At 37.9% G+C, this 20046-nt stretch overlaps 1 protein-coding gene across 2 annotated transcripts in view; it reads right to left on the bottom strand.

Annotated features, from left to right (window-relative positions):
- The window catches only part of clybl (citrate lyase beta like), a 56462-nt gene extending 48475 nt beyond the window's left edge, over positions 1 to 7987 (bottom strand). For both annotated transcript variants that reach the window (XM_056754436.1, XM_056754437.1), the window contains exon 1: positions 7934 to 7987. In XM_056754436.1, coding sequence (XP_056610414.1) covers positions 7934 to 7977 — 44 coding nt within the window. In that variant the 5' untranslated portion in view covers positions 7978 to 7987. The remainder of the gene's footprint in view (positions 1 to 7933) is intronic.
- Between the last annotated feature and the right edge of the window lie 12059 nt (positions 7988 to 20046).

Here is a 20046-nt window from a genome sequence, read left to right as displayed (position 1 = left end):
TAGATGCACATCTAAACGTCAACGTTATTTATAAATCGAATAAAGTTAAATATTTTTGAACCAAAGCCTCCCAGTTAAAACTGGTCTAGAACAAATACCCACCATGCATTGCAAATAACACTTGAATTTTTTTACCTACATGCAGTCCCATCTGAATTACTGGTTCTTTGCGTAATGGAAACAAACATATTTGCCACGATTCGACCTTCGCAAAATTGAAAACAGCCCCACCTTTAAGCACTTCCTGTATCACACCCAAGCGTGCCCTAGACAGGTTGCACATTGATTTGCCCGTGTTATTATTTGCGTAGTCTAGAGACCGTTCAAACATATTTTAGTCGTTGTGGTGAAAACCACCAAATAAATTTTTGCAAATAAGGCTCAGCCTTACTCTACATGTCTATGTGGATTCCTATTGAAAATCCAATAAAAAAACAACTGCCGTACAACGCTGGATTACTACTGACAACCTGATTCAACATGCTTCTTTTAGCCAGAGGATTCCCATCTATTTCTAGGAGTCTAGGAGAGCATGACATGATAATGCAGTTCAGAAAAAGTGCAGCCAAGAGTCACTGTCCTCTTCCCGACCCAAGCCACCGAGCGGTCAGGGAAAAGATTAAACAGACAGCGTGGTCTGGAGAAACAACAAAGCTTGTACGTTATGGTCACACCTCTCCCTAGGGTCAGCCTCGGGGCAGACGGCATTACAGTGGTGTTACGCTCGATACTGTATCGCAGCTTTCTCGGCACCTAACAACATGATGATCCCGTGATTAAGAGTGACATGAGATAAGCCCTCCCTGACACTGTTACCATGACACCTCCGCGCTGACACCAGCTGCATGCAACAGGAAAGCTTTTCTGGAGAAACTGTCTCCGGTCGATAACAAACAACAAAAACGACAACAAAACGGCCCTTTATGAGCCGCGGTCTATGAAATCGGTGGTTCAAGCCCTGAGTTCAATTAGAAGCAGAGATGGCATGCCAGAGTAATCACTCATGTACTAGCAATGAAGAAAAGACCCTCTAAGGCATGACTGGCCCCCTGGTTTTAACCGTATCCAACGGACGAGCCGTCCACCCCCCTCGTTTACAGCAGACACTTACCCCCTGTATTCCTGTAAATAAGTGACGTGGCTTTAACGGTGCCCAGATTCCACCATGGGAAAAGGTTTCCAGCCTCGTCATCCTTTCTCATAACAAAAGGGCCACATTTCACTGCACCTCCATGAACAAAGGGGATCTGGCTGGTGCCCAACACAGAAATAAATTGCGGTGAATGAGACGCTGCCTTCACAAGTGACCCTTAAACCCAGGGTAAACCTCGTGGCGTCATAACAAAGCTAGACTGCACCTTTTCACGGTGGAAAAGTGCAGACAGCTTTTGACAGTCGTCCCCGGTTTTAAGGTAAAAAAAAGCGCCCATCATAAAGCGGGGTCTAGGAAACAGGATAAGCACTCCAGCCAAGACTATAAAACGCTCGCTGGGAACTTGAAAGCCACGCAGGCAAACTTGAGGGCTGCCATCTGGAAACAATAAACAAACAAAAACTAACCAAACAAATATTGTGTGTAGTAGAAAAACTGAGGCACTAACTGTAACCGAACCGAAGGCTGAAAACAGAGGGTCAGCGATGCGGATGGACGCGTCCTACGAGGACAAATGTGATGAGGTATTTGGCTCGGTCTACTTCCTGTGTGTGGCAGGACCTTGGCCTGGTTCTAATGAGCTACAGAGCTAGCGGGGCAGCGTCGGCCCTTTATTTCCACTGATGTGAACAGGCACCCATCACGTTCCCTATTAAGAGGCGCAAGCAAACGGTCTGCGCGGCTCCCGTGCACCTCCAACGGACCGCTGCCAAAATGACACAGAGTGAGATTAACAGGACCAGGCCTAGTAAACAGAGAACATAAAGAAGCCAAAGGGCATGAGGGGTCAGAACCGACCTCACTGTATTTACACTGTTTAATAGCTCATCTGAATAAGCTTTCAGAGTAATGGATGTTCTGCAGGGACAAATCCTCTTTGCTTGAAGCATCAGAGTATGTGCTGACATTGGAAACAAACTACTTTCTTTAGTCTTAAGCTAAAAGACACATAACAGAGAGTGCACAAGTAGCGATGGGGAAAGAGGAAGTGAGGTGTAATCGTTGCGGGGGTGATATCCATAATGAGTTGTTTTTTCAGGTTCGCCGTGCTCCTAACACATGTCTGCCGAAAGCAGAGAAAACTGATTAGCTCCCTCCAAATCCCACAGACGTGTGAATACCTGAAAAGATATCAGGTTCAGCCAAACCTAGAAAATCAAACAGGAGAGAGTTTATTGCACTCATGGCAAAAAAAGTACTAATTATCTGTAAATTGAAAGTGGCAGGTGCTTTAATAAGATTTGAGGGATTTTTTTTAATTAGGGAAATCAATACGCATATTCCCGTAGGAATCTTCAGGATTTTTTCAGATCTATGAATCACATTTTGTGTTCTTTTTATATTGTCAAAATTTGAAATTACTAGCTTGTCTATATTATTACAATAGTGTGTTTTAAATTGCAATGCTCACAGGAAACATTTGCTACATAGAATAGTGTTTCTGTCAATCTAACAAAAGCGGTGTTACTCATATTATGAAAGTGTGAACTAGAGACGGCTCCCAGAGGAAAGAGAGAATTCAAAGACGGGAGTCCTTTTCCTCACGAACAACAAAAACCTAGAGCATTTTAAACCTATTATGAAAAAAAGGATCAATAACCTACATTTTACATTTAACAGTTACTATAAAAATAACATTGATTCACTTATTTAAAGCCATAAATATATAAATAAATACTCCCATAGCAACATGAGCCAAATGTTCTACTTGGGATTGCGATAGTTCATCCAAAGCAGTAGGGAAACAAAGTCTTAAACCAATAAGAAAATTCCGAAAACATTTATAAAAACAACAACCGGTGTTTTAAAAGTCCAAAGCACTTTGAAACACGGTGAGAGTATGCAGCATTGCCAGGCTGTAAATAAGCTACAGACCCTTTTCTAATATCCGAGCCATAAGACCGTTCAAGAGGCAGAATTTAGGATCCTCAGCGCCACCTGTCTTTCAAACCCTGCTGACTGCAAAGCTTGAACCTCCCGCTGTGTACCCTGAACCCCGATGTGCTCATTTCCAAAGCTAATGAGAAACGGTAGAACGTTGGCGGACCGGTGGAACCGTGCAGACGCAGAGAGAGGAAACCAGGCTCAACCTCAGGGCTCCTATCTCCCCATTTACATGTGCTGCACCATGGGAAATCTGCTCCTATTATTATCTCTTCTCTTATTGCTTATGTTCTTTTAATATTTCATTCAGCCATTAAAAAAAGGGATGGATATCATTTCATTGCACGCTTCATCGCCGGAGACTAATTTCACTGTAAGTGTTGTTTGCTCTGGCCTTTAAATTAGAACTTAAGATCCGTGCTTCTACATAATATTTGCAGTCTAGTGATTCAGGAGGTGGAGTAAGCGCAGATTACTGTATTTTGGCATATGCCAGCCACGCACTTAATACCGAGTCAAATACTGTACATTGAATCTTAAAATACTAATACTGAATACACAGTCTATGTGCTGTTTTCTTAAGGATGACCTTTGCTCTACAGAAACACACAAATCTCCAAAACATAAAAAAATATAAGAATTTCCTAAAATAATTAATTTCATATGAAAAAACTGTGTGGGGGGATATCAAATAAAAAATACTGTGATATGCCTGTCAATAAAACAGCAAATTAAAACTTTTCATTGACTTGCAGGGTTATCTACACAGCACAACCAAAGAGCAGTCAAACTGAGAACATTGCAAACACTGACACCATGGGGACACAGAGAGAACTGCTGCAACAACAAAACTGAACAAATGCAAAAAACTCTCTCTGCTGCCTGCTGTAAACTCAGCACTAAAGTTAATGATTATGATGTATAAGACAGGAAATGCATGGTGATTACTGCTGATCTTGGCACAGTGTGGCATTCCCAGCAGAGGCTGGCTAGTCCAGGTGTCTTTCCAGAGGTCTGCCTGGAGTATGATGAACTGAGCATGGCAGACGCTGTGGCAGGAGATCATGCAAGCCAACACACACACCTCACACTCCAGCCAGTTCACCTGATGCAAGCGGTGACTCAGTGGTTTCTCTATAAACATTTTCTCAGAAAAGGTCTGTTTATTCCAGCACGCAGTGAGGCATGTTTGTTAATCAAAAGCATTTAGACAGCTAATAAACAAGAGCCTAACGTGACTCTTATTGTTTTACTTTTAACAATCGGATTGCAATAGTGTAACTGTTTTCCCTGCTAGTAATACCAACACCAGGAATAATCTTGCGAAAAAGATGATTGTATACTGGGTTGTTAAATTCGACAAGCACTTTTTAAATATTTTTCATAGCCTTTATAAATTTGATAAATAATGATTTATGGCAAATAATAAAAATCACGAAATCAACAGTGATTTGCAATACCACTGTGTTTATTGTATTTAATTTTCCTTTATTAATAGTCATTTAAAATAATAAGATAATAATTTCATTGTCTATACTAAAATGTGTTTTTTTTAAGTTGCTTTGCAACCATGCAAAATTGTGAAATAACATCATACAAATAAAGTATCGTTTGAGAGCTGGAGAATGTGACTCCAGCTCACGGAATGTGAATATTATTAATATTTTATGCAACTTAATCATGACCTAAAAAATGTAACATGAGAATTTCTCATCAAACAAATCCCCTTTAAAATTTTAAATGGATCTCTTATAACCATTTTGTAACAACTGCTGCGTCCAAATTCATGTGAAAAGTCAAAAAGTTTCAACATCCCATAGCTGTTATGTCTGAAAACAGTGCATATTCCCCAAACTGTTCATTCAATCCTAGCAGCAAGCTGGATCCCTGAACCACATGAGTCCAGAGGTCTGGCTCTAGAACAAGATTCTATTGTTGCATTGTTCACACATTCCTGAAAGGCCATGTTTATACAGATGCTATTCCACGGGCTATCTGAGGAGCTGCTCTCTGGCTGAGACCCTCCGTTGATCAAAGGTTTTAATGCAAGAGCAGAGGCACTTGTTTGGGTCGGTGGGGACCCGGAGCACAAATCTCCATCTGTTGGCCGTATGGACCTTCTCAGTTACCTCTGAGACAAGAACGCTTCAAAAATGCCATCCCTCTACATTCAGTTTACTCAGCTGGCTCTCAATCCTGTTACCTCCTCTTTGTTTTCCCCCAGAACATGTGTTAAGTTAATGCTCTGTAACAAATTTCAAAGGCCAACTTAGGGGGGTTCGACAACAGGTAATAGACCGATTTATTGATGTACTGATCCGAAAGGCGAGAGCGAGAACACTTTATGATGGAAGAAAACTATATTGTTTTTTTTCACTCAGTCGTGTTTTGGGGTTATGTGAACGACACGACAGAGAAATAAACATGGACTAAAACCACACACATTTTATGAGGGGGAAACCAGAGACAGCTCGGAGTACAACGTACTTATAACGCACTAAAATAACCTCAGGCTCGCTTTGATCGCACCGGTCAGCTGGTTGACAGAGAATTCAGTCCAAAAGCTCCACACAGGTCATATTCTGTAATCCCGACAAACTTGCAGAATTTGGTTACAGTAAAGCTCAGGTTTAAATTGGATTAAGGCCACACACCTCTGTTCCTGCTCCCAGCACCAATCAACGTGGAAATGAGTTGTCAACACATCACTATTTACTCAGCACTCATTTATTTTCCTATGGGATGCCTAAGGCTGCACCTACACTAAAAGGCACCAGATGAGGGGGACTGGCGGCTTTGAACATTTAAAATGATCTGTCCTCTCCTGTCGACTTTGTTCGGAAATGTCACAGTCCTTCCACACACACACAGAATATTAGAACAGGAAACAACAACAACCCTAATTTATCCCTTTCATGCACTACCGAGTTTGAAGCGGTTGATATAAAATTCCAAACGTGTGCTGAGGGTGTATATTTTATCCAGTGGTAGTTAGACAGCAAATAATATGGAATCCAGCGAGTTAATTCTGAAAATCATTACAAATGGGAGTAAAAAGTTGAGCATAAGCAGGATTGGATCCAATAGGAGTAAAAAAATTTGAATAAAACGATACAAATTTCCCTATATGCTTTGTAAATGAAGGCCCCTCTAGATTTATGTCAAATCAAACTCTCAAAATTTGCTCTCCACTGCTTCTATAAATCAAGCATTTGCTCATGACTGAAAAAGTTATAGTAGCACATTACACTTCATGGTTTTATAACCCGAACTATAAAGCCCTGGCAGGCCCCAAAAGGGGAAGCTGCCCATTAACTTATAAGGTCCAGACCCGGGAAGTGTAATTGACAAGCTCTAGGCTACTTTCATCACTTGTCGAGTTCATAGCTGCGATCCATGTTTCCTCTGGGATGCTGATGCATCTTTAACATAAGGGTGTTTGTGACATATCCCAGTCTACCTCCAAGCGAGTGGCTCTCAGCTCTCCATAAAACATGCACACATATTACGCTCGCAGGTCTCAAAATTGAGTCCAGCCTGTGCAGTTAACCATGTGTTCGAACTTCCTTCCGATCCAAATCAGTTTGCTTTGAGGCTTTTGGGGAACGACAGTGCCAACAGTTATTGAACAAATGGAAATCCAGTTTCTCCACATCTGTGAATGTGCTCAAGCAAACAGATTTAAACATGAAAAGCAAACTAACTAAGCCCTCAAAAGTGTGACTCTAGAGAAGCGAAACAAATGGATTTGTCTTCAAGGGCTAACAAATATAAACTACTGGTATAATTAACAGAGCTAAACACACTCTCTTGGACGACCTCAGGCACCAAAACTGTCATTGGATGCACTTCACATTCACATACAAACTGCAAATATGACAAACCCTGGCGTGACAGTCACTTCACACTGTAGATTAGCTGGTCTATCACCAGAGCGCCTCTGGAAATTCATCTGCTATGAATTACAGCCACCTGGCACCATGTCCTGATGACCAATGCCCAATACACAGATTACTAGGACCTTAAAACCATGCCTTCTTTGTAATTGACATTTAAACTGTTTGAAGTTCCTCATTAAAGTCTCTCAGGAGAAATTAGACACAGATGTACCATGCAGAAGTACAGTACTAATTTGCTTTAGAGATCTCTATTGGTAATTTGAAATAGCACAGGATAAGACAAGCTTTTCATATATCCTCTAATTTGTAAGGCTACATAATTTCCCTTTTATACATGATCAGTTTAATTATGCGATCATTTAGGAGAGCTCATGCTTTATTATAAAGTCAGAACTCAAAGGTGATGTTCACAATACAGGACATAGAGAAAACCAATAAACATTTTAAAATGTATAATTAAAAATAATAATAAACCATAAAAATGGTTTTCTCTGGGCAAACACAGAATCGACCATAGATAATTCCAAGAAACACCACGTAAATATAACATAAATTACGTGATTAGGAAATCATCTATTACATTGCTATCTTATTCTTATCTTTAAAGACTTATTGCTGTCACCAAATGGCGTAAATATAATCGTGCTCAAACAACATGGTTTAATTAGGACTATGGGACAAGTGCTCAAGATTTCTGAGAAACTTTTAACATTTATCTTCAAATTGATTTATCAGCAAACCACACACGTGGTGGTGTATATATAACCACGTTAAGCTCCGAACACACAACAAAGTGCGCAATATAGAAGAACAATTCAATGTCAATGTCATGATGATAGCAATCGCGTTAAATTCTCTCCCTCTCCACACATATGACGACCTTTCATAAGATACAATGCATAATAACAACGTACATTGAATTTAACCCCTTTCGTGTGTATATAAGGTATCATTTGAAAAGAAAACGATGGAAAATCTTGACTTGGTTCAAACTTACAGCACTGTTTCTCTTCCGCAAGCACAGCCTATGCGCAGCGCCATGTTTCCAGCGTCCTTGCACACGAGATTCTATTGGCTGCTGGCGTTGCTGTTGTAAAATTAAAGACATTTGATTGGCCAGGCAGAAAGCAGGTGCCTTTAAAGAGCCACCTCTTTTTAACTCACAGACCACGAACATGTATCTGTTCTTTCATTTTATTTATTTATAATTTGGGTTTTACGTTATACTGAAATGTCTCGATGATAATAGAAATTTACGATGAACAGTTATATTGTGAATGTAATGTAATATTCAAAAATATATTATTCTTTGTACTATGTTATTGTATTTGTATTATGTATTTTGTTAGAAGCAATCAAATAAATCAAATAAAAAAACATGTATCTGTTCTGGGCTGGAAAAATTGAAAATGAATTATTTATTCCAGATATAAAGAAATCCCTTTTCATTCTGGCTTATGTACTATTCACTAGGCTACTATAAAATTACATTCTTGTTTTGTTTTCTAGTAAAAACATGTTAAATTACAGTACATTGCAAAAAATTGACTTGTTTTATGAAAGAAAATATAAGAACTATGTAAGTTTATGTTTAAAACAGAATTGTAATGCTATCTAGAGTAAGTTACTGGCAAACCTGCTGCAATACAACACCAAAGTTTTACAGTGTTCCTCAAGACCCACCAAAATATTTTAAATGGAAATATGGGGGGAAATACACATAATTTTTCTGTTAGTGCTTTTTCTTGTCCTTGTCATTGCATAAATGCATTTTAAATTAAATTTTAATTGCAAAATATCTAATGGCAAGATATCAAAATAATTGCAGTGAGAACAGAAGGGCCCTATATGCACATTTTCGATGATCTGCATTCTCTGCCAATATGTGCAGTATGCAACCAGAGCAAATTGCAATGAGTCTGAATAGCTGAAATAAACAATTGTAATTTTGTGTCTTTTTTGAGTCTTCATATTTATCTTGACAAATTTTCTAACCAAGTATCATCCACTATTAAACATACATATAAAAAGGTCATGTGACAATAATGTAGAATACTACAATATTTATCTTTTGAAAATATTAGTCAAAATAGTGTATAGAGCAGTGTACAGTAAGCTATAGTCTTAAATTCCAAACAATTCTCAGTTTGGTGGTGATTCTGGTTGTCGTGTCTATGCTCTGATGTGCACGACACCATCACTGGAGCTCGCTCCAGGAGCTGGCGCACAGCAGTGGTGAATTACTACTACTACCATCAGCCAGGTCCGTGCGTGGCAAACAAATGACACGCAATATTTGCCATGATTAAATCAGCAGGGGATTTTGAGAAAATGTCAGGTTTCAAAACCCTTTCTCTGGGTATGCAGTGGTTGTACACAGCATTACTTGAAGGGGAGGAACTTTGAAAGATCCAAAAAACAACTGTTATGTTTCACAGTGATTTACTGACCAACACAATATAAAGATTTAAACATGTATTATGTTATTTTAAGATTCAGATTGTTGGTACTCTAATTGACTACGTACTACACATTATGCAGAATTATTTCCCTAATTACAACATATATTTCTACTGGCTTAAAAAATAGTAATGCACAAGTATGCTCAGCCAAACAGTATATTTAACACACAACAACTCTAAGAGAGAACAATATTGTGGTGCAAGCTTAATCAATAGCATATCTCATATAAATCATAAATAATAAAATTATCATAACACAACCGATGCAAAATGAGAACTAATATTGCAATTTATTTAAAATTCCTTTCATGGGTAACTAGGAAACACCCTTTTCGCACCCAAATCTTTTCATCAAACTCAATTGTCTGTGTATCCAGTTTTGATACCATTTGGCACACTTACTTTGGAGAGCAGCACAATCCACAACTTCTATTCTGGTCTCCCCTAGAAACCACAGTGCCACAGTTCTGTTGGACCAAAAAAGGGGGTCTGTGCGGTCTGATGAAAATACGCACCTAGCAAGATTATAATTTGACTGTTTCACCTTTTATTCTAAAAGTAATACACATTCAGCATTTTTGATGCCAATAACAATTTGAAGATTAATATTGTATTTTGACGTAAAAATATACAGAACACATATTTTGTTCTCTTTTAATCCATCCTGGTAGAAATAGACAATGAATAAACAGGATTTGGTGTTGTCGATGCCTGGGTTTATTGGAAATTTTGACAAACGTTGTATGGAAAGTCACAATCTAACACTAGCATTTTAAGTAATGAAATACTGTGTTTAATTGTTTGTTGTTTTGATTAATATTATATTCGTAAATTAATTACAGTAACTTTGTCTAATTATTAATTTCTGATGCCTCCCAAAAAACAAGAATAAAACAAAAGTAGGCAGGGTCAATAAATGTAAAGGCAAAAACATATCGAACATATAAAATAAAACAAATTAGAGTATGGAAAATTCAAATCTCAAAGCTTGCCTAAAAGTGCTATCAATGCTCTACCAGGGTTGGCAACGTTCACCGAGGGGAACATCCCATCACAGAAATGTCACAGGATTTGGTATGAAACCATGACATTTAGACCTAAGATATGCATTTTCAGTAAGCTTGTTTTTTTTAAATTAGAACTTGACACACATGCTTAGTACACGCAAGTATATATACAAGAAGTAAAAACTGTAAACTATATCATAAACTATACAATATATTTCTGCAATGTTACCTACCTAATTTTGTGTTTTTGAGATAAGTGTTTTTAATAGAGTTGAAAAATAAAAAAGAGATTAAGAAGCATTAAAAATATTGTTACAGAAATTAACACACAATCTTTTATTTGAACAAACATGCCGTAGAGGTGCCCCCCTTTCCAAATTGTGGGTCTCTGAAGACTTCCAAATCAGTACTGGGCTACAGTATATGATATATCTCAAGACATCAGCAATTTGTGACATTATCACTTATCATTTAGAGTGAGGACCCCAACCTAAATTCAAAGCAGGGCCACATGTCACAAACAACCCATGTCATGGTCACAACACCTCCAACCTGTAAAATTACAAAGCCAAGATTATTTTTCGTTGCCTTCTTGCATTAGCAGGCATTTCAGTTTTGTGCCGCCAGCAAAGGATGAGTGAACGAGCAAGAGAGGGAGAGAGAGTCCATCATTACTGAAGTACATTCACCCACAACTCAGATTAGGTATTACAAATGATATCATGGCAATTTGTCACGCTTCCCAGTTCAGTGATGTTTTACCGACTCATTTGCTATGATACCTTGTTACGGATCCAGCTGCGAATCAGAGCCTTGTCATGGGCTTGGGGCAGACCCCCCTCTGCGGCTACCCAATGACCTGGAAGGCAATAGGGGATGCCAGTGCCTGGAGCATGTGCTGCACTGACAGAGCAGCAGGGCTCTGTCAAAAGGCCTCCCATACAAACTTTCCAGATCACTCTGTTTTTAACAGATGAGTAAGCAGCCACGGAGCGAGGCTTCGGATTTGTGAATAACAGGTTTCCTTTTGGTTTTTGGTGGCCCTTTTTGACACACCCTGTATCGCCTGCCTTCGAGGGGATAGAGCGCTGGTGAATCTGGATGAAGGGGGGGAGATTGCATGTGGCAGGGTCACTGGTTGGGTTAAGCAACAATTCAGACATGTGCTTTTAACAGACAAACGCCTGTGATGGTATCTTGCCCAGATTTTAGCACAAAGATATTGATCAATGCCAGAGAAACACCTGCTATTTAGGGTAGTAACAGTATAGTATTAGTAACAGTATTTAGACAATCAATGAGTATTCTATGTATATTAAAGATTAGTCACTGTAACAAATGTAACAGCAGCCAAATCTGCCTAAGCATACTGTTCGAACTTAAATGATTTGAGCATAACTGGCAATGTCACAAAACATTAGCCCCCAGAGGCCTTAAGTAAATGGTGTAGAGCAAAGACTTGCAACAAGATTGTGGTCATTGACCCAGTAGTTGCTTGCACTTGGGGTCTGGAGGACCTGGTCTACGCATTAACAAAATCACAGGAAACGCTCTCAGGAGCCCCCACCCCCTCCACACTGAAAACAACTTTCTCACCTCATTTAACTAAATTAATGAGCCACATTCTGGACCATGCATTTCTGAAAAAAGAAAGAAAATAAACAGGCAAATTATAAAAATGACCAGCATAGCACCTGCCATGAAGTAAATGTGCATGTATTCTCAGAATTAAATTTCATTATTATTTAACCTCATTAAAGGCCCTTAATTTTTGGTGGACTAAAATAAACCCCATTCAAGTTCAAAGAAGTTCTAAGAACTAATATACTTCAAATCTTGTGAAACCATACATTCTTAGAGATTTATATATAAAAAAGATAAAAACAACATTTGCTTTTAACTGACATGAGAATAAAATGTAAGATAAAGATAAAGATAAAGTTCACATAAAATTTAATTTGTCGTTTATTTGCAATTATATTCACCGTTCAAAACCTGTATGACTTTCTTCATCCTGTAGAACACAAAAGAAGATCATTTGAAAAACATTGGCAATCAAACAACATTGGACCACATAGACTTCCATTGTATCGGCACAAAATCTGTCAATTCTAAATACATATTATTTTCTGTTCCACAAATACTGATATTCAAGCTAGACAACATATTTATTCTTGGGTTAAATGTTCTTTCCAAACATTCAGATGTGATTTATTTTACTGAATTTTTTACATTGCATTTTGTCCCATTTGTCATTTTTACACAGATTTTCTCTGCTGTGTTGTTAACAACCCCTCTCTTGATAAACTCACTCCTCTCATTTCTTTTCTTTTCTTTCTTTCTTTCTTTCTTTCTTTCTTTCTCTCTTTTCTCTCTTGTGACCTTCTCCTCTCATCAAACAGACAAGGACAATATGTTTGCTTATGCCATGGTCATATGATCTATGAATTGATATGAGTTCATTCATTATTCATGCTCAGTTTTGCATAAGCATTTCCCTACCATGCCTGTCACTTACATAGTCAACATTATGAAAGCAGCTCGTCTCCTCACAGTGGTCACAACTAGCTAGTTAGTACAGACATGACTTGCACAGGGGACATGCACCAAATGCCACTCCACTGACCCGTGAACTATAAAAACAAGCAAACAGCGACAGCAAGACAAGTGGTGGCAGTATCTGATTATTAATATATTATTGGAGCGAGGAAACATGTCCCACTGCCAAAGCAGTGGGTAAGCCTGAATACATTGGTCCTCTAGCACTCTGGCTGGTGATGAGGGGAAAGATGAAAACAGGTCTTCCTCTTCTGGCTGAACTGGTAAAAGCAGGTCATGTCACAAATTGGTTGTAATTATTGTGGGTGCCAATGAAAGCTTATTCTATGAATTCTTTGAATTGACACAAAGTGTTATCTATAGGGATACAGCTCAGAAATGGTCATCATTTTTATCTTAAACATGTATTTTCAAACAGTGCCAGAAAGCAATAAACAAATGTAAAAATTTCTGACAGGGATCCAAACATACCTATAAACCTTAAAGCAAGGATCTTTGGGTTACCATCTGCTTTAAAAATAGGCTCTACATTTCACAATATAGATTTTTATGAATTGTAATGTGTATACTTTTACGAAGAAGGCAAAGTGTCAACCCAAGAGACACTTAAGCATAATGTTATTTTGTTTATGCCTGCTTAAACAATTTGCTTTTTGTTATTGCGCCACCTATTGGATACACCACTTTACTCAACTTAACACCACTGACTTCAACTTAGGTCACAAACATGTTCACAGATATTCCTCGAGCCAAACACAGACCAATTCACACGATTCCTGAAGTGTTTGCATTGTGTCCATCTATCAACTAATAAAATAACATAATTAACACTTAAAAGCGCTTAAGGTACCAAATTTTCTCGAGCTTCTCAATAAACCCTCAACACTGACTTGCCGATCTTTAAAGCTCTTTTATGTTCGCACCTTTTTGATATAAATATCCTCCCACCCTGGGCATAAGAAAGCTGTCAGCAGAACATTTGTTTTCCATTTTTCACCACTGAGGGCTGTTCAGGAGGCTGGCGTTTGACAAGGCGTTAAAAATTTACACCAACACTTACTATTTGCCCTTCAGAAAATTTTAGCAGCTCAGCAGATGGGGTTTAATCTGGCACCATTTATTTTCTTCTCATTTTCTATCATTCAAATCAATGCCACTGAGTTTACACACTCTGCATAAAGGTGCACGCTTGAGTTCACCGAAAAAGCTCAGAGAGTAATATGCTTTACTGCATAAGACTGTACATTGTTTAATGCATAATATTTATAAAGAGATTTAAGGCAAAGTTGAAGAGTTCAAATAGATGTCAAAATGCTTTATGTAGCAATAAACAACTCAAGCACTAACAGTGATTGACATGTGATTTATTTTTGGTACATTTTGCTCACAAAATAAAAGCATTCCACAGGTTCATTCAATCAGCATTTCTAGACAGGTTTTGGCTATTCCAGTCCAGTTATTGTAATTCAACATCCACGTGAAAGACTAACAGCATGACATCACATGAAAACTTTGACAAAAATCAAGGTTATCACATAAATATTTTTTGTATTGCTTATAGGTGAATTTAAACTTGTTTTCTTTGCATTATATGAGTTCTGGAATAATACAGATAATCATTTTCTGCAAATAAATGCACATAGAAACTACATTTCTATTTGATATGTGAGAATTATTGTATACGTCAGAGAATAAAACTTAATTAATAATTTCACCTAAACACATTCTCATAAATAGTATAAATGTAAAAATATGATAGTATGCAATTGTGAACTTTTCAAATATATTTATTTATCATTTTTATTTATATATTTGTCATTTTAGATGTCTAACACTGTCTAATGTTATATTAGGCATGGCTTAATATTGCCAATGTTAACATTTTACAGGAAGTCTTTAAGACAAAACACAAGACTGTCTGGTTGAACTTATTTAACCATAGATTGGCCTATAGTCAAGTCAAGAGGAACAACACTGAAACTAGATTAAGTTCTTGCTGTTCTTCTCATGCAAGCATAATAGCGACATCATTTGTTGCTGTTTTACCAGAATTCCTGCCAAACACCAAGTGCTTCAAGTTGACACAGAACGTTGCTGTGTGGTTTCTTTTCCGACTATGTATGTCCAGCAATTGAGACACCTTTATTAAACTGTGAAGGCTCAAGAGGGGTAAAACTAACAGGGATCACACCTCACTAATATAAACCACCTATGAATAGATCAGCACACATCTGTTCCCTTCAGTGTCTGAGCCTCCTAAAATGAGTCTCGCTAGGGCTGAAGGCAAGCCCGTTAGAGGCTAAGCAATCTAGACGTGAGAGATGCCGAAACTCAAGGCCGTGATGAAAGCACCAGGGCACACATGGAATTCCGCATGTCAGGTGGCGAGTCAGACTGAAATAGATATCACCAGCACAGCCCGGAGAGTCAAATCCATGCCCGCTTTTGACCTGATACCAGCAAGAAGACCATAGAGTATGGCCGAGTGACCGGGCAGGGCTTGAATCGTCCAGTTGACACATCCCTGATGCTGATTCGGTTTAATGAGCGGCATGCTGTCACCACACATCGCTTCTCTGTGTACGCTTACAATCTGGCAGCTGTGGAACCTGCTGAAGCCTGTGGAACGCCTCTGTACTGCTAAAGAACCTCGGAGTGTATTATGTGTTGTTCACAAACAAATAAACAATACGGGAAATCAGGGGTATTTGCAGGCAAGCCTTTCGCAAGGTTGGGCTTAAATGTGTGTAAACTCTGTGCCATAACCTGACTTGAATCTTTAGAAACTGTGTAGTACGAAGGTGGTCAGTATAGAATGCGGATGTTGATTTCATTAAAGTTTATTTGGGAGGGACATGCTGACTTTAATCCATAACAATGAGAGGCTTACTAATTGTTTTATCAAACAGAACAACACATAGAACCTGCTCAATAGATGATAAATCAGACATTGTAGGCTTGAATCTATCTTAAACAGAAGTGCACAGAACAGGAGAAAGATTATCTTTGACTAACTTTAGGTTTATTATAACTTTAAAATGTCTTTTTTTGCCTCTGAAGACATTTCAACGAGCCTCCACCCTAAATTCCTCTTGAGCATCCTTCCGGAAAATGGCATAAGGTTTACAAAACATCATTGTGGCTGTGGCACCAATTACTGTTAATATATGTCAAATGGGTAAAGCACAGGCTTGAAAGCGGACTGATCACTCCGATAACGCCAACTGTCACTCTGTTAGCCGCAGCGCAGCCCCACTGGAATAATTAGTCCACTCTCTGTGAATGAAACAAAACGAAAAACAGCCAAAATGACATCCAAAATATGGGCCAGCCTTCCCTCTGATGACCTGAAAACCAGCTTTGCACATACCAGATACAAAAATATGATTATTGGTTCACTTTTGTTTTTATGGTGTGCCTTTTTGCTTCACTGTAGATTTGCATTTTGCTCTTTTATCAATTAAATGTCCATGGACTGGATAACTAAACGTAATCGATCAAAACACAAGTAAATTTGAAGATAATAAAAACAAAAAAAGTCAAATAAAAAATACACATATTGCATGTAAATGGTGGCATAATGGCTTGCCTTAAACGGACAGTTCACCCAAAAATGAATATTCTATCACTATTAACTTGTTCTGTTGAACACAAAGAAAGATATTTGGAAAATATCCGAATATATACAAAGAATGCTAGCAATGTTCAGTTCTAGAACAGCTGGGACTTACTGTTCTGTTGAATACAAAATGAGAATGCAGGAACGCTGGCTTTATAAACAAGTAATACACCAACAAATTAAAGTTCTAAAATAATAGTTTTTAGTAACTTTCATTTAAAGTTCATTCAAAGTAACTGCAAACCTTAAACATTAATGGGATTATATCTTAAAATCCTAAAACTAAGTTTAGTATTGTAATACAATGTACAATATGTGCTAAAACGATAGACAAGAAAAAGATTTAGTGCTGTAAAATCACAATATCACGATGAAGCATACTTAGCAGGGAACTGTAAATTTACATTTACTAATTTATTTTTCCACTTCCTTAATGCTTCAAACTAAATGTTTATATAACTATTGTTTTGATCTTAAGAAATGTATTTATATGTCTATTACACAGTATTTTATGATATTATTTAAAAGAGCACTTGCAGGAAACCCCACGAGTTATCCTTATAAAACTCTTCGAATTGTTTCTTTTTTGTAGGACTTTCTTGCAGTTGGGCCTGGTTACTTAATAACATGATGCTTCAGGAACTAATTTGGTTTAGTTCCTAATATAATATAGCTAAAAACAGAAACAAATAACCTCTTATCGCCAAAGGATGAGCTACATCTTTACATAACATGAATAATCCCGCTGTTTCATTAGTTCCTACAAAATATAAAAAACGACTTCATGTAACGAACTGGTCTAATCAAACGCTTGGGTAAAATGCTCCATGTCTCTCGCTCTCTCACAGGGCAGACAGTCAGGCCACCGCTCATCTGTGTGAAGCCAGCTGGCTGCGGGGTCCCCGAGAGCAGGGAACTTGTCCCCCGCTGAGTGCAATTGAGAACCGCAGACCTGAATTTACTCTGCACACAGCTCTAAACCAGACCTGAAAACCACAGTCTAAAATACGGCAACGCGGAGCTCAAACATACGGACAGCGCGCGCTCATCTCGTTATTTCTCTACAGATACATTGCGTTTGTGAAATACACTGTAAGTGTCTCTTTCATGTAAGAGCGCAGACAGCTAAACGTTACGCTAAATTTGACAAGCAACTTAATTTACGAGGGGGGTCTTCAGGCGAGTGTAAATGAGTGACATCGCTAGAAAGGCGCGTCAGAGAAAGCCACGTGTAATTGGTGATGATAGGAATGGACACAAGCCACATGAGGCCACCGACAAAGAACCGCCATCGTCACCAACAAAGGGCTGGCGGGAAAGATGACGGCTCTGAAAGGGGCAGGGCAGCTTCAAAGCCCACCGGAGTCAGTCTTTTCTTCTTCACACATCCAGAAAGCTTTATGAAAAGTGATTTTTCAGCATATCATTATCATTCCGCCTAAATGAATTCACAATACAGGATCAAAACTACTGCATGAATGAGAGATGTCATAATTACCCTGCCGTGAGTCAATAGAAACATTTAGATGGTCTGGTTATGTGTGGAAAGAAGTTAAAATGAGTTAAATCCTAACCTTAATTTACACAAAGTAATCTATGATACATCTTAACATGGCTGGAATGACTACAATTGAAAAGAACATCACAAATTTCTATGGGCATGGTTTGGGTACATGAGGGAGACATAGGCCTAAATTGAAGATAATTTTACTGTTTGAAATAATGTACAAAATGCACACAATATCAGAAATTTTAAAATATAAAATTTGGGACTGTCATTGTAGGTTTGTTTTGGAAAGTTATAGGTACAAAAATATTGCTTGATCCATCTTTTCAAGCCAGACAATACAAGTGAAAAATAATGAAGATACGCATTCCCCCGAACATAACTTTTTATGACAACATTCTTACAACAACAGAGATCAGAACAATATGGCAGTATTGAGCTGTAAAATGTATGTGTTTTAATAAAAATGACAGTTTCTCAAGCGATTCAAGATTCAAGCACATTGGCTGGTGCGCTCCTCCCTCTAGTTGTCAAAAAAGGAATGAACATGTGTTTGTTCAAATTTTTATGCTGCTTACACTCTTTCTTTACCATAATCTTTTATTCTATAGAAATTTGGTAACAATCTAGTTTTGCATATCTTATATTGAGTTAACCAATCTGACTAGAAATAGTGCTGCCAATAACATGCACAAAGGCGTCATCTGGTAGCCATGGCATTTGACTTGGCATTTTCACGTTCATTAATAATTACTATCTGCGTCTTAGGTGCTGGACTCCTGTGTGAATTGATCGAGACCATACTTTTTATAACGGCATAAAGTGTGAAACAATAGCTACAGTAAATACGACTGAAGTGGATTACACTTGTGTTGTAAATGAATGCACCTCTAACATTTTCTGTTTTTTGCAACATCTTCTGTAAAATCACATTTAAGATCAAATAAAAGTAAGAAAATTTTAGTTGTTGCATTTAAATGCATATTTCTCTCCAAATCAGTTTCATCCAGTTGTCCCTCCCCTCCCTAAACAAACAGAAAAAGGTCAGACTTCTAACAACTGACTTTCATGTTTATCTCATGCTGGGTCATCATACAATTTCCAAAATCCTATTCTGTCACTTAGCCATCAACACATCATTCACAGACCCAGGCTCTGCGTATTACACAGAGACTTGTCCTGCGAGCTCCCTTTTCTCACATTCATTGAGCATAAGCATGGACCTGGATTTTTTTCCTGCCAGAAAACAATTGAATTATACTTTAAAATGTTTGAAATTCATAAAATCAAGACAAGCACAAGTTAGGTTAAAAATTAAGTAGCCGGAGACTCAGTTTTGTTAATTAGTAAAACATTTCTATAGTTAAGTAGTTAAGGGGACCTTTTCACAAAATTAAACCAATAAGACTAGGTCAAAAGAAATGGTATAGAATCAAAGGTATGGTCTACCTTTATTTGATTTGGTTTGACATAGAAAGATATGATACATTTTGTTCTGTGGCTCAAGATATTGTTGGGTCATAATAAAATTGAATAATGTTCATTTTTATGTAGAGATGATAATATTTTTTCAGGAGCAGGAAGAGTTTTTTCAACATTGTGTCAGTACTACTGATCTAATGTGTGGTATTAGCTCCTGTCCACACAAGGCACTTATGTTATGACATGCATGTGTCGTATCATAACTGTAAATGACTGGTGACGATTACTGACCTTTTGCTGGTCTCAAACTATTTACTTCAATAACAGTACAGCAGTTATTGTGAAAACCAGCTGTCACCATGCCAAGCTGCAACTGCACTTACAGTAACTCATATCTCATGACATACTGAAGGTAGCCAAGCTGTGTAAAATTTTTTTTATAAATGATTTGTGCTTATGATTCATAAATGATGCCTTATCAACACATGCAAAAATAAATGAATAATCCTAGCTGAAATACTACATTATAGGCAC

Source organism: Triplophysa dalaica, chromosome 8 (genome assembly GCF_015846415.1).
Source record: "Triplophysa dalaica isolate WHDGS20190420 chromosome 8, ASM1584641v1, whole genome shotgun sequence".
Lineage (NCBI taxonomy): Eukaryota > Metazoa > Chordata > Actinopteri > Cypriniformes > Nemacheilidae > Triplophysa > Triplophysa dalaica.
Note: the sequence above shows the minus strand (reverse complement) of the source record. Positions and strands in the feature narration are given on the sequence as shown.